This window comes from Bufo gargarizans, chromosome 2, assembly GCF_014858855.1.
Source record: "Bufo gargarizans isolate SCDJY-AF-19 chromosome 2, ASM1485885v1, whole genome shotgun sequence".
Classification (NCBI taxonomy): Eukaryota; Metazoa; Chordata; class Amphibia; order Anura; family Bufonidae; genus Bufo; species Bufo gargarizans.
In genome coordinates, this window is record NC_058081.1 from 267,277,271 (window position 1) to 267,293,163 (window position 15,893).

Genomic DNA, 15,893 nt, shown 5'->3' on the forward strand with positions numbered 1-15,893 from the left:
GGCAAAGGCTGATACTGCATCAACTAGAATATCATTACAATTGAGTGCCCTATATGGTTCATTGGACCGATTCCGAGCTATCTACAGTTTTTACAGTATTTTTTATCCTATACATTGTTTATTTTTAATGTGTGTGAATTTGTATTTAATGTATGTTTTTCTATAGGCTTAATGATAATTCACAGTGGTTTGGGTGATCTGCAAGGGGTCACACACCATAAAACTGTGTATTAAGTCAAGCAAGGGTGTCAAGGAAGTGATGTGATCAGGGTGTGAAATGTGCTTCTACAACTGACCTTTATTTACTACTGTGCAACAGGTTTTCTTGAAAAGTGATCGAGTGGCCAGAATGGTGAACAATGGAGGCTGCTCTTCAAATGACTTTCGGGAAGTATTTAAAAAGAACATTGAAAAAAGAGTTCGAAGTTTACCAGAGATTGATGGGCTAAGCAAAGAAACGGTTTTAAGTTCATGGATTGCTAAATATGATGCCATTTATAGAGGGGAGGAAGATCTACGCAAACAGCCGAACAGGATGGCTCTTAGTGCTGTATCAGAACTTATACTTAGCAAAGAACAACTTTATGAAATGTTTCAACAGATATTAGGAATCAAAAAATTGGAGCACCAGTTATTGTACAATGCCTGCCAGGTAAGTTTACACAGCTTGTTCATGCTTCTCTTTAAAGGGGTTGTTCACCTTTTGAGTGTGTTTAGGCAGATCTCTCTACCTTGGAAGACCTGCAAAGGGAATCTTGCTTACTTGCTCCCCCGCCTTTTGGTCCTGGCGCCAACGCAGCCACTGATTGGCCACAGCGGTGACCTACCACTTTGTGCAGTGTTGTCAAAGCGGATGTTGACAGTGTGGAACCTGAGGGAAGGAGTGATGGCAGGTGAGTGAAGGAGCCAGGACCCAGCAGCAGGGAGCAGATGTGTATGCTTTTTTTTGCAGGTCTGGACAAACACCCCTAAAACATAAACAAACTGAGGCTGCAATATATATTTAAGTTTCATAGCTTATTACTTTTAAAAGAACACCATACCAGGGGATCAGAGCATTAAAGGACTTATCAAGATAAATAATAATCTCTGACAACCCGTAAAATGCCTTAAAATAAAACCACGTATATCTTGTTCCGTTTCCTGCAGCGCTGGTCTGGTACTCCTGCTTCTGTTTGTTTTGAAACAGCAATGGCGTACATATACAGGATGTGATCACTGCAGCCGATCACCCAAAATTGATCTACAGTGGAGAATAGTGATTGGATGGAATGGTGAGGTGCAGAATCCAGGCACATCACTGCTGCGCCAATCATTGTCCTCAGCTGCAGACTGGCGGTCACCATTCATGTTTAAAAGCAAACAGAAGCAGTAGTACAGGACCAGTCCCCTGCATACTGATGGCCAAGGAGCCAATGTGAAGGAAAAAACTGGGGGAGAATGGAGCACAGCATTAAATCAGTGTTTTGGCCCAATTGATTTCAGGATCATTGCGGGAGGTCAGTCACCCACCAGTCATAAAGTGATGGTTTATAATAATGATATCATGCCACTTTAAATGGCAAATGCATGAAATAATATTAGGATAATTTTCCTGCAATCTCACGCAGACTTAAGTTAGTTCGGGGAACTGTTTTGGTAAATCCATTTTCATCTTTTGCCTTAGGGATTTGATCAAATCTCCATTTTCATCATTTTTCTGCGACATATACTGTGTGTGTGTGTATGTGTGTGTGTATATATATATATATATATATATATATATATATATATATATATATATATATATATATATATATACACACACACACACACAGTATATGTCGCAGAAAAATGATGAAATTGGAGATTTGATCAAATCCCTAAGGGAAATGATGAAAATGGATTTACCAAAACAGTTCCCCGAACTAACTTAAGTCTGCGTGAGATTGCAGGAAAATTATCCTTATTTGGAGGTCAAGGATTTAAGAAGTGTTCTTGTGAACAATCCAAAATACAATGTAAAACAAAAAGATGTGCCTGTAAAAAAAGTAACGTACTTTGTAACTTGAGATGCCACAAATTAACAACGTGTTTTAATAAAAATGAATGAACATTATTATTTAATTACATTCACTTAAAATTTTGTAAAATTTCACTAAAAATGTTCTTTTTGTTTTTAAAAATATCGGCTTAAGTACCTATTTTCTTACAATATTATTTCATATTATTATTATTATATTATTCAAAATATTAAACTTTTCACTAAAACAGTTAAGGGATTTGATGATTAAATCACTTACTTTCTTTAGGGAACATCATCTTTCATGAATTGATCATCTCCCTTAGGGATTTGATCAAATCTCCATTTTCATCATTTCCCTGCAACATTATCCGAGCTAAAATTGACTCTGATAAAGTGTCACAGTTTTATGTTGTGCCATCTTGTGACAAAAGCCATTGATTGCAAGAGCTAGTTAACCTTTTTGTGGTTTAGTTTAGGCTACTACAAGTTTAGGCGGCTACTTTGACACCTGCGTTAGGTGCGGATCCGTCTGGTATCTGCACAGACCGATCCGCACCTATAATGCAGAACGGATCAGTTTGCATTATCATGAACAAAAAAAAAAAGTCAATGGGAGGCGGATCCGTTTTCAATTACACCATATTGTGTCAGTGAAAAACAGATCCGTCCCCATTGACTTACATTGTAAGTGAGGACACATCCGTTTGGTTCCGCATCAGGCAGCGTTTTAGGTTTCCGCCTCCAGAGCAGAATGGAGGCTGAACGGAGGCAAACTGGTGCATTCTGAACGGATCCTTATCCATTCAGAATGCATTGGGGCTAAACTGATCCGTTTTGGGCCGCTTGTGAGAGCCCTGAAACGGATCTCACAAGCGGACCCAGAAACGCCAGTGTGAAAGTAGCCTTAGCTCGGCTGCCTTTGTGTGTGTATGTATGTGTGTGTATATATATATATATATATATATATATATATATATATATATATATATATATATATATATATATATATATATATATTCATAGAACCTGTTTAAAAAAAAACACAAACTCCTTTTCATTTAGACCTGAAGAAGTTTAGTGGTGTTTGTTTTGCATTAAAAGCATTCATCAGTGTCCATTTATTTTATTTTTTTAAATCTGCGGCGGACCTTTGGAGAAATCCATACTGACCTGGTGCCCGCCTCTGCATGTCCCACTGGCTGGCGGCAGATTGAAAAAAGAAATAAACAAACCCTTTAAAATTTCTCCTCCCCTATTGAACCTTTATTTTATTTTTATTTTTTATATAGACTTGTGCATGCAAACATTTTGTTTATGCAAGCGTGTGTTCTAATCTGAGAATTTTGTACTTCATATACATTTGGCTTGGATTTTTAAGTATTATTTCTAAATTGGATTAGTTTGTTTTGTGATCCATTACATGTTATGTATTATTGGTATTGTCTAGTCAGATAACATTACTTGTTCTTACTGTGATATATAGTATAAGGTCATTTACATGCAATTTGTGATTTTCGTGACATTTAAAGGCTATTTTAGCCTGTTCTTGTATTTATTTTTGTCATATTAACTTGTCGTAGCTATTTTCATGTGGCTTTCTTTTGACGTTCACAAAACGCATACCAGTGTCATGCCAAATACAGTTTTGAAACAATCTATGAATAGTATCGCTCCAATACATACACAATATGCACATCCATAAACCTATTATGAAAAGTGAGGAAATGGCCTAAGGGTACAAGGCTTTTCATGTTTCCAGAGCAACAGTTGCATAGAAAAATGAATAGTCAAGCTATAGAGATGTTGATGAGTTTATAAAGATAATGGTTATGTGTGGAAATGTTTGTAATATATTGCGTTCATATTTGTCTAATACTTCATACTAGATCTGCTATGCTGGACACTTTCTTACATAATATGTTTGACACAATTCATGTGAAATAAATATAATTTGTCTCTGCTTTACTGGAAGCTATTTCTTGTTTTCTTCAATGGCATGGCATTTTTTATTTTTTACTCAATTTGTTAGAGATGTGTCACTATGATTATTAAAATTAGTCTGCCAGCAAAGTTGAGTACTCAAATCTGCTAACAGCAGTGCAGACATAGGTTTATACACACCTTAGGCTACATGCACTCGACCGTATGTGTATGCCATCCGTTTTTTTCTTTTGTTTTTTTTTGGGGGGGATCCATTGTAACGGGGCTACGGAATTGAGATACTGATGCGGACAGCACACAGTGTGCTGTCCGCATTTTTTGCGGACCCATTGGATTGAATGGGTCTGCATCCTATCCCCCAAAGAAACTGAACGGACACGGAAACAAAATATGTTTGTGTACATGAGGCCTTAGCCACACTAAATCCTAGTACACATTCCCTCTCCTAGGTCAGTTAGGGTCACTGCTGTGTTTTAAGAACGTGAAATGTCCGAATAATATTCTCATTACCTTAAGTGTTTTGCGGTCCACAAAACATGGAGATGAACATACTTTGGTAAAAAAATGAGAAAAGTAGCTACATCAACAGTAAAATGGGTCTTATATGGGCATGACCTAAAAGGCCACTCAGCAGGTAAGATGCCACTGTTCTAAAACAGCCGTGAAAAACCCAGATTAAAGTTTGCATCTGCACATGGTGACAAAAAGGGAGTCTGTCACCACCAATGCATGTTTTAGACTAGCTCACATATATCCTATCCCCAGACATACTTTTTTGTTCCTTTTTAGTTCTTCATTGCCTCGGAAATCCATCTTTATATCAGTATGCAAATAAGCTAAGCGTCCCGGGAGCGGGGCCTATTCTCAACTGAGCCCAGCCACTCCCATCTGAATCGGAGCCCTGCTCCCTCCCCTCTTTGTCTCCTCTCCCAACGTCATCAAGCAACTGCTGGAAAGCTAATGCAGGTGCACCTCATCACTGTGTTTTGCGCCTGCACAGGAAAAGACTAAAACATAAATAGGTGGTGACAGACAAGATGGGTCATTAATATTGGATCAGCAGAGGTCTGACTCTCGGGACCTGCGCCGTTCAGCTGTTAGAGGACACCACTGCACTCCATGAGCACTTAGGCCTAGGTGCCTAGTCACTTTCAATTGAACATAGCTAAGCTTCCATACCAAGCACAGCCACTATAGTGTACGGCACTGTGCTTGATAAGCTGTGACCAAACCTCAGCCTTTTCGAACAGCTGATCAGTGGGGTGCTGGAAGTCAGGCCTCCGCAAATTTGATATTGATGACCTGTCTAGAGAATAGGTCATCAATATCAAATTTGTGGATAACCCCTTTAATCGGACCAGAGAACATACATTTCTCCCTTAATAATAGATGGATTAGGTTGGCCATAATGTCATCATTATATATTGAGCAAAAAAAAAAAGGGGGGGGGGGGGGGGTCTTACAAGCCACCATCCAAACCATAAAGCATTGTGTTGAGGGCATGTTTTGCTGCTGGAGGCACTGGTCTACTTCACAAAATACAGTAGATGGCATTATGGGAAAGGAAAATGATGCAGAGATTTTGAACCAATATCTTAAAGAAGTCTGACAGGAAGTTAAAGCTTGGCTGCGAATGCGTCTTCAAGATGCACAATGACCCCAAGCATACTTCGAAAATTTGTGTCAAAATGGCTTATGGACAATAAAATGAAGGTAATGAAGTGCCCATCACAAAGCGGACCACAATCCCATAGAAGATTTATGGTCGGAATTGAAAAAGGGCATGTTGGCAGGGAGGCCTACGAACCTCACTCGTTACACCAGTTCTGTCAGGAGGAATGGACCAACTTTTTTTGTGAGGAACTTGTAGAAGGCTACCTGTAAGTTTTAATTTAAGGGCAGTTCTACTAGCCACTTTGTAAACTTCTGAGCCACTAGGGTTTAACCAAATAAAAACTGGAATAAATCATTGTCTTTAGTATCACTCTGACATTTCACATTCTCAAAATATATTAGTGATGCTAACTAACTCAAAAGAAGGATTGAGTACTAGGGTTAGGCTGAGTTTCAAAGGGGATGGCCGCTTCGCAATCTAATTTAGCAGAATGCCATACAGTCATTTATTTTACATGCAAGCATACATGAAAGTATACTGCCCCCAACTGTCCTAATGGAGGCCCCCGCTTCCCTATTGTCACTGAAGTAAATATGCCTGCCATTCTCCATGTCCATGGGCCGCATTATGGTGTTTACATTTTGACAGGTTTTTATAGTACACAAAGCACACTGAAGCAGTACATTTATACAAAATTATGTTTTTGTTGGCATCTACCTTCAGTAAAACAACGGGGCATTTTTACTTTGACTTACACAGGCTGTGAAGATGAAGACATGTGACTAAAGATCCCTTTACAAGACAATCGTGGAGACCACTGCATTTCCATGCAGTGATCCCCTCCTTAGTATGGGGACGAGTGATCACTAACCCCATACAGAATCATTGTTTGCCGGCAGCAGAGTGTTTAGGCTGCATGATCTGGTGCGGGCAAACATTGATTTAGTTGACTGCATGAAAGATCCAACGAGATCCAACTACCTGATGAACTAGCATTTCACTTGTTCAGCGGGTAATCGGCACCACCTTTACCCCAGCAGATTATTGCTAATGAGTGTTCCTAAGAACGCTGGTCAACGATGATCACGATTTTCAGCGGTATGCTAAATCTGGTATCATCGTACTTCTTGCAATGTTCATACCTTCAACATTGCTACACAAGTTTATTTCTGCAAATTGCTTTTAAGCCCCATTCACACGATTGTTGTGCTGCTGTGCCCATGTTGCTGACTGCAAATAGTGGGTCTGCAAAATGCGGGCACGTCTATTACACTTTGCCTTCAATAGGCGATGCGATCCTGCGATCCGCAAGATAAGATAGAAGATAGGAATAGTCCTATCTTTTACGGAGGGGAGGCACAGACCTGGAAGCCCACGGAAGTGCTCCCGTATGTTTTCGTAGGCTTCTAGGGCCATAACATGCAGTATCTTGCGGATCGTAGACCCATTGAAGGCAATGGGTCCCCACTACAATGCAGAGTTCATAGGGCAGTGCCCGTGTTTTGCGGAACCCTGGTTTACAGTCGACAACACAGCACTGCGGCATTACGGCCATGTGAAAGGGGGAATTTTCTGCAGCAGAATTTCAACAACAAAATACAGACCAAATCTACATGTATTACATATGGGTTTTGGTGCGGATTTTCCATGGATCACATAGGTTTTTCTGACTAACACAGTACCATGCTATTTTGGCTATTCATCCCTATACATTGCAAAGGGTGTTCACATAAAATGACATGCTGTAGATTTAAAAACCCCCGCCGCAGGTCAGTTTATGCTGCAGATTTTTTCACACTGCATGGATGAGATGTCTTAAAATCGCATTGGCACTGTAAAATAATGTGGACACATCCTAGAACTTCTTTAAGAAAAAATGTTTACAACTTGGTACTGTTACTGTGGCAATAGTGGAGAAGTTCTAAATTTTAATGATAATTTTTGCCTTCTGTATTTCAGCTTGATAATGCAGATGAACAAGCAGCCCAGATACGTCGTGAACTTGATGGGCGTCTACAAGTAGCCGATCAAATGGCAAAGGTGAAAGGTGTCTTAAGTAATCTTGTCTACAAATTTAGCAAAATACTGTACTTAACAGATTTTTTTTTTTTTTTTGCCACTTTCCATAATAATGCAAGAATGTACGTACAAGTAAAATTCTGACAGTTCAATTTGATGAAACCCTCCAATACTTTTTTCCACTTATTTTTCCTTAAAGTACTTAGTAGGAGCATTAAAAAGGCATATCAAGTGATTTGTTCCTAAATTTTCAGTCTTGTTCAGTCCTTCAGTTATACCACGTGATTTTCTGCATCTGACAATGTGTTATGGGTGGACGTACGATTACATCATGATGATGTATGCAGGGACCTAGCTGGGACTGACAACTGGGCCCCTGCTGTAAACAACGATGCTGGTGGATTAACCCCTTATATGCCATGATCAACGCTGACCGTGGCATAGGAGAGGCGATCACAGAGGTAGGGGGCTCTCTCTGCCTCTCCATTGCTCCTGCACGCTGCGTTAACAGTGGGCTGATGGCCTCGGAGTCTGCCGTGTACGGAAGCCTGGTTGGGACTCAGAATCACACTGTCAGTGTGAAACTGACAGTTTCAAAGTAGTACAAAACAGCATGTATTGTACTACGTTGTATCAGGGATCAGACCGTGAAGTATTGAAGTTCCTGTACTGGGACAAAAAAAAGTGAGAATAAAAATAAATGTTTTATAAAAATAAGTGTACGGTAAAAATAGGTGTCCTTTTCCTTTTATCAAGAGATTTTTAATAAAAACATTTTTAATAAAAATATATTAGGAGGTAATACAGTAGGAATCTCTGCATCCGTAACAACCAGTTGGATAAAAAAAAAAAGACACATGATCTACCCCCTCACATGAACCTTGCCCACTTTTTACATTGAACAATAAAAAAAATCTTATTTGTCCACAAATGGTACCAAAAAAAAAAAGGCAGCTCTTCCCACAGAAAATCAACATACAAGACGATCAACAGAAAAATAATATGGCTTTCAGAAAGTGGAGACACAAAAAACGTGTTTTAAAAAAAAAATGTTTTTAATGCTTTTTATTGTGCAAAACTGAAATAAATAAAATAGACATATTAGGTATTGTTGCTTCCATAACAACCAGCTGTATAAAAATATCACTTGATCCCCTAGGTGAACACTGTAAAAAGAAATAAAATAAAAATTGTGCCTTTTTTTCGTCATTCCACATTTTATGCAACGTCCAGCCCATAATAGTACAGTGCTATTTTTTTTTTAGGAGGTGACAAAAAAAAATGGTGAATCATGTGTTTTAAAAAATTTCTTTTTTTCTGTTACGGTGTTTACCTCATAGAAGATATATATATTTTTTAATATATTTTATTAGGTTGGACTTTTTCGGACATGGCGATATGTAATATGTCTTTTTAATAACTATTAGACACCTTATGGGGATAGAACCCTTGTCCGAATCACCCTAATACAGCTCTATTAGGTTGAATGGGATTTTACATTGTCCCTGCTGAGCTGTGCTTTGTGCACACAGCTGCAGGGAGCTTACAGTGGCAGCCATGGATAGCTTCAATAGCGTCTTGGCTGCCATGGTAACTGATCGGAGCCCCATGATTTCACTGCTGAGGCTTCGATCGAAAGCTGCCACTGCCACCAATGCAAATAAGGAGGGGGGGGCCCTGTGACCACTGTGCCACCAATAAAGATAATAGTGGGGGGGAGGCACTGCGCCACCAATGATTATAATTAACCCTTAAATAAATATGTAGGCAGCGGTTGCCGGCTGTATCACACAGCCGGCACTCGGCCTCAATGACGAGGATCCCGCTGAAAAATATTTAATAGCTGTGCTTTCTCCTCATCACTCTCTGCAACTTCCCCCTCATCATTCTGTAAAGGGCCGACAACTTCAGATTAATATTTTTTACCAGTTATATAATTGAAGAACTTTTTAGGGTTAGTGTTATTCTCTTTGGCAATTAATCTCTCTGTCTCCAGTTTGGCTTCTTTTATTTATCTTTTGACATATTCAATTTTTTTCCTTGTAGTTTTTTAATGCTTCCTTGCTTCCCTCATGTTTTAGTGCTCCTGTTTTGTTCTTTTTGTACTTTATTGTTTCCTTTACATTTCTATTTAATCACATAGTTTTTTTTGTTTCTTGTTCCTTATCTTTTTATTCCCATATGTTATGTATTTCTCACAATTAGTTTAGGGTGCTATTAAAAAATCACATTTTGTAGCTGCATTTTTATTTTTGAAGACATTGTCCCAGTTAGTTAGACCAATGGCCTCTCATAGCTGTTCAAATTTAACTTTTTTGAAGTTTGGTGTTTTTGTGCCTCCCTGAAGAAACACTCTTTTGAATGACAATTGTAATGTTATTATTTTATGGTCACTATTTCTCAGGTGTCCCCCAACCTGTACATCTGTTGTTCTGTCAGATCTATTGGTTAATACTAAGTCCAGTATGGCCGTCTCTCTAGTTGGGTCCCGAACCAGTTGGGAGAGGTAATTGTCTTTGGTTACTGCCAAGAACTTGTTTCCTTTGAGATCTACAGATTTCAGTTTCCCAGTCTTTATCTGGATCATAACTACCTCATTATGATTTGCCGCCTCATCTATTTCTTTTAGTAGTAGAGTCGGGGTCAATTTTGCTTACCTGGAGACGGAGTCTGCAAAAATGAACAGACTCCGACTCCTACTAAATTTAAATTGGAATATATATTTAAAAAAAGCAATATAACAAATATAACTTTTTGTTAATTGGGACATTTAAGTCCCAATTAACAAAAAGTTATAATTAAAGGGAATATGTCACCTGCTTTTAGCATTTTAAGCTTTCAACACGATTATAAAGCTCCTGAGGCAACAGCACTCAGATTAAGTCACTGGGCTCGGCGCATGCCCAGTGAGACTTTTGAGGCTGTTGCCCTCAGGAGCTTGATGATCGCGCAGGCGGTACTACACCTGCGCGAGATTTCTGGCGGCCGACAGGAAGAAGAACGGGGCATTTCTTGAAGGTGAAGATGACGTGGCGAGGGTGTAGAACCGTTTTCCGGGGCTGTGGGAGGTTATTTCAGGATCAGGAGGTGTTCTTGGGAGGTGTTAACCACTTCAGCCCCGCTAGGTGAAACCCCCTTCATGACCAGAGCACTTTTTACACTTCGGCACTACACTCCTTTCACCGTTTATCGCTCGGTCATGCAACTTACCATACAAATGAATTTTACCTCCTTTTCTTCTCACTAATAGAGCTTTCATTTGGTGGTATTTCATTGCTGCTGACATTTTTACTTTTTTTGTTATTAATCAAAATGTAACGATTTTTTTGCAAAAAAATGAAATTTTTCACTTTCAGCTGTAAAATTTTGCAAAAAAAACGACATCCATATATAAATTTTTCACCAAATTTATTGTTCTACATGTCTTTGATAAAAAAAAATGTTTGGGCAAAAAAAAAATGGTTTGGGTAAAAGTTATAGCATTTACAAACTATGGTACAAAAATGTGAATTTCCGCTTTTTGAAACAGCTCTGACTTTCTGAGCACCTGTCATGATTCCTGAGGTTCTACAATGCCCAGACAGTAGAAAAAGCCCACAAATGACCCCATTTCGGAAAGTAGACACCCTAAGGTATTCGCTGATGGGCATAGTGAGTTCATAGAACTTTTTATTTTTTGTCACAAGTTAGCGGAAAATGATGATGATTTTTATTTATTTATTTTTTCTTACAAAGTCTCATATTCCACTAACTTGCGACAAAAAATAAAAAATTCGAGGAACTCGCCATGCCCCTCACGGAATACCTTGGGGTGTCTTCTTTCCAAAATGGGGTCACTTGTGGCGTAGTTATACTGCCCTGGCAATTTAGGGGCCCAAATGTGTGAGAAGTACCTTGCAATCAAAATGTGTAAAAAATGGCCTGCAAAATCTGAAAGGTGCACTTTGGAATATGTGCCCCTTTGCCCACCTTGGCAGCAAAAAAGTGTGACACATCTGGTATCGCCGTACTCAGGAGAAGTTGGGGAATGTGTTTTGGGGTGTCATTTTACATATACCCATGATGGGTGAGAAAAATATCTTGGCAAAAGACAACTTTTCCCATTTTTTTATACAAAGTTGGCATTTGACCAAGATATTTTTCTCACCCAGCATGGGTATATATAAAATGACACCCCAAAACACATTCCCCAACTTCTCCTGAGTACGGCGATACCAGATGTGTCACACTTTTTTGCTGCCAAGGTGGGCAAAGGGGCACATATTCCAAAGTGCACCTTTCGGATTTTGCAGGGCATTTTTTACACATTTTGATTGCAAAGTTCTTCTCACACATTTGGGCCCCTAAATTGCCAGGGCAGTATAACTACCCCACAAGTGACCCCATTTTGGAAAGAAGACACCCCAAGGTATTCTGTGAGGGGCATGGTGAGTTCCTAGAATTTTTTTATTTTTTGTCGCAAGTTAGTGGAATATGAGACTTTGTAAGGAAAAAAGAAAAAAAAAAGAAAAATCATCATTTTCCGCTAACTTGTGACAAAAAATAAAAAATTCTAGGAACTCGCCGTGCCCCTCACGGAATACCTTGGGGTGTCTTCTTTCCAAAATGGGGTCACTTGTGGCGTAGTTATACTGCCCTGGCAATTTAGGGGCCCAAATGTGTAAGAAGTACCTTGCAATCAAAATGTGTAAAAAATGGCCTGCAAAATCCGAAAGGTGCACTTTGGAATATGTGCCCCTTTGCCCACCTTGGCAGCAAAAAAGTGTGACACATCTGGTATCGCCGTACTCAGGAGAAGTTGGGCAATGTGTTTTGGGGTGTCATTTTACATATACCCATGCTGGGTGAGAGAAATATCTTGGCAAAAGACAACTTTTCCCATTTTTTTTATACAAAGTTGGCATTTGACCAAGATATTTTTCTCACCCAGCATGGGTATATGTAAAATGACACCCCAAAACACATTCCCCAACTTCTCCTGAGTACGGCGATACCACATGTGTGACACTTTTTTGCAGCCTAGATGCGCAAAGGGGCCCAAATTCCTTCTAGGAGGGCATTTTTAGACATTTGGATCCCAGACTTCTTCTCACACTTTCGGGCCCCTAAAAAGCCAGGGCAGTATAAATACCCCACATGTGACCCCACTTTGGAAAGAAGACACCCCAAGGTATTCAATGAGGGGCATGGCGAGTTCCTAGAATTTTTTTTTTTTTGCATAAGTTAGCGGATATTGATTTTGTTTTTGTTTTTTTTCTCACAAAGTCTCACTTTCCGCTAACTTAGGACAAAAATTTCAATCTTTCATGGACTCAATATGCCCCTCAGCGAATACCTTGGGGTGTCTTCTTTCCGAAATGGGGTCACATGTGGGGTATTTATACTGCCCTGGCTTTTTAGGGGCCCTAAAGCGTGAGAAGAAGTCTGGAATATAAATGTCTAAAAATGTTTACGCATTTGGATTCCGTGAGGGGTATGGTGCGTCCATGTGAGATTTTATTTTTTGACACAAGTTAGTGGAATATGAGACTTTGTAAGGAAAAACAAAAACAAAAACAAACAAAAAATTTCCGCTAACTTGTGCCCAAAAAAATGTCTGAATGGAGCCTTACAGGGGGGGGGGGTGATCAATGACAGGGGGGTGATCAATGACAGGGGGGGTGATCACCCATATAGACTCCCTGATCACCCCCTGTCATTGATCACCCCCCCTGTAAGGCTCCATTCAGACATCCGCATGATTTTTTACGGATCCATGGATACATGTATCGGATCCACAGAACGCATGCGGACGTCTGAATGGAGCTTTACAGGGGGGTTATCAATGACAGGGGGTGATCAGGGTAATCAGGGTGATCACCCCCCTGTCACTGATCACCCCCCCTGTAAGGCTCCATTCAGACATCCGCATGATTTTTTACGGATCCATGGATACATGTATCGGATCCACAGAACGCATGCGGACGTCTGAATGGAGCCTTACAGGGGGGTTATCAATGACAGGGGGTGATCAGGGTAATCAGGGTGATCACCCCCCTGTCACTGATCACCCCCCCTGTAAGGCTCCATTCAGACATCCGCATGATTTTTTACGGATCCATGGATACATGTATCGGATCCACAGAACGCATGCGGACGTCTGAATGGAGCTTTACAGGGGGGTTATCAATGACAGGGGGTGATCAGGGTAATCAGGGTGATCACCCCCCTGTCACTGATCACCCCCCCTGTAAGGCTCCATTCAGACATCCGCATGATTTTTTACGGATCCATGGATACATGTATCGGATCCACAGAACGCATGCGGACGTCTGAATGGAGCCTTACAGGGGGGTTATCAATGACAGGGGGTGATCAGGGTAATCAGGGTGATCACCCCCCTGTCACTGATCACCCCCCCTGTAAGGCTCCATTCAGACATCCGCATGATTTTTTACGGATCCATGGATACATGTATCGGATCCACAGAACGCATGCGGACGTCTGAATGGAGCCTTACAGGGGGGTTATCAATGACAGGGGGTGATCAGGGTAATCAGGGTGATCACCCCCCTGTCACTGATCACCCCCCCTGTAAGGCTCCATTCAGACATCCGCATGATTTTTTACGGATCCATGGATACATGTATCGGATCCACAGAACGCATGCGGACGTCTGAATGGAGCCTTACAGGGGGGTTATCAATGACAGGGGGGTGATCAGGGAGTGTATATGGGTGATCACCCGCCTGTCATTGATCACCCCCTGTAAGGCTCCATTCAGACGTCCGCATGTGTTTTGCGGATCCGATCCATGTATCCATGGATCCGTAAAAATCATGCGGACGTCTGAATGGAGCCTTACAGGGGAGTGATCAATTACAGGCGGGTGATCAATGACAGGGGGTGATCAGGGAGTGTATATGGGTGATCACCCGCCTGTCATTGATCACCCCCCTGTAAGGCTCCATTCAGACGTCCGTATGCTTTTTGCGGATCCGATCCATGTATCCGTGGATCCGTAAAAATCATACGGACGTCTGAACGGAGCCTGACAGGGGGGTGATCAATGACAGGGCGGTGATCAATGACAGGGGGGTGATCAGGGAGTTTATATGGGGTGATCATGGGTTTATAAGGGGTTAATAAGTGACGGGGGGGTGTAGTGTAGTGTGGTGTTTGGTGCGACTGTACTGACCTACCTGAGTCCTCTGGTGGTCGATCCTAACAAAAGGGACCACCAGAGGACCAGGTAGGAGGTATATTAGACGCTGTTATGAAAACAGCGTCTAATATACCTGTTAGGGGTTAAAAAATTCGGATCTCCAGCCTGCCAGCGAACGATCGCCGCTGGCATGCTGGAGATCCACTCGCTTACCTTCCGTTCCTGTGAGCGCGCGCGCCTGTGTGCGCGCGTTCACAGGAAATCTCGCGTCTCGCGAGATGACGCATATATGCGTGACTGTGCGCCAGCCTGCCACCTCCGGAACGCACATGTGCGTTAGGCGGTCCGGAGGTGGTTAAGGCAGGCTGGGCACTGCAGGGGGGCGTCACTGGGCTCCAGAGAGGGAAAAAACGGAAATCATGTTTTAAAATAAATGCCCCTTCCTGGATCCTCCCACTGCCCTATCTTCAGCAGAAGATCAGCACACAAAGGAGAAGGCAGCAGCTTCTGCCCAACTACCTCTCTCTGCTATAAGAGCTTAGAAGAACTTGGTGAAACAGCTGTATGTTGCCTTTCTTTCCTTCCAGGAATGTATAAAATACATTTGCATATTAAATACAGAGGAGTCCGAGTCTGAGTCGGAAGTACCAAAAACTGAGGAGTTGGAGCATTTATATACCGACTCCACAGCCCTGCTCGGGTATATTAGGTGGTTTATAATAAACTCCTATCAGTATTGTATTATTGTTTTTGCCTCCATGTATTTCTACCCACAGTGACCCAACATTTTCATTTCTCTCGCTTTATCTCTTCCTGGAGTGTGGGCTTTAGACCGGACTTTACATAAAGGCAGACCCCTCCCCCTCTCCAGTTTTAACGATTCTTTCTAAACAGACTGTAACCTTGTACATTAACTGCCCAGTCATAGCTATCATGCAGCCATGTCTCAGTTATTCCCACTATGTCATAGTCCTCCTCACACATCACTAATTCCAGCTCCCCAGTTTTATTAGTCAGGCTTCTGGCATTAGTATAAATACAATTAAGAGGTTTTTGTATATTTTTTACCCTACACCTTTCCTTATGAACTGTTCTAGTCTCTCTCTTTCCATTCCTCCCCCAGTTTCATTACCTTGCCCCAGGTCTCCATCTGCACTGTCTTCCCTCCT

At 41.1% G+C, this 15,893-nt stretch overlaps 1 protein-coding gene across 5 annotated transcripts in view; it reads left to right on the forward strand.

The window, feature by feature from the left end:
- Positions 1–15,893, forward strand: part of CADPS2 (calcium dependent secretion activator 2) — a 605,828-nt gene that overhangs the window by 106,212 nt on the left and 483,723 nt on the right. For all 5 annotated transcript variants that reach the window (XM_044280279.1, XM_044280275.1, XM_044280277.1 and 2 more), the window contains exons 3-4: positions 320–652; positions 7,521–7,601. In XM_044280279.1, coding sequence (XP_044136214.1) covers positions 320–652; positions 7,521–7,601 — 414 coding nt within the window. The remainder of the gene's footprint in view (positions 1–319; positions 653–7,520; positions 7,602–15,893) is intronic.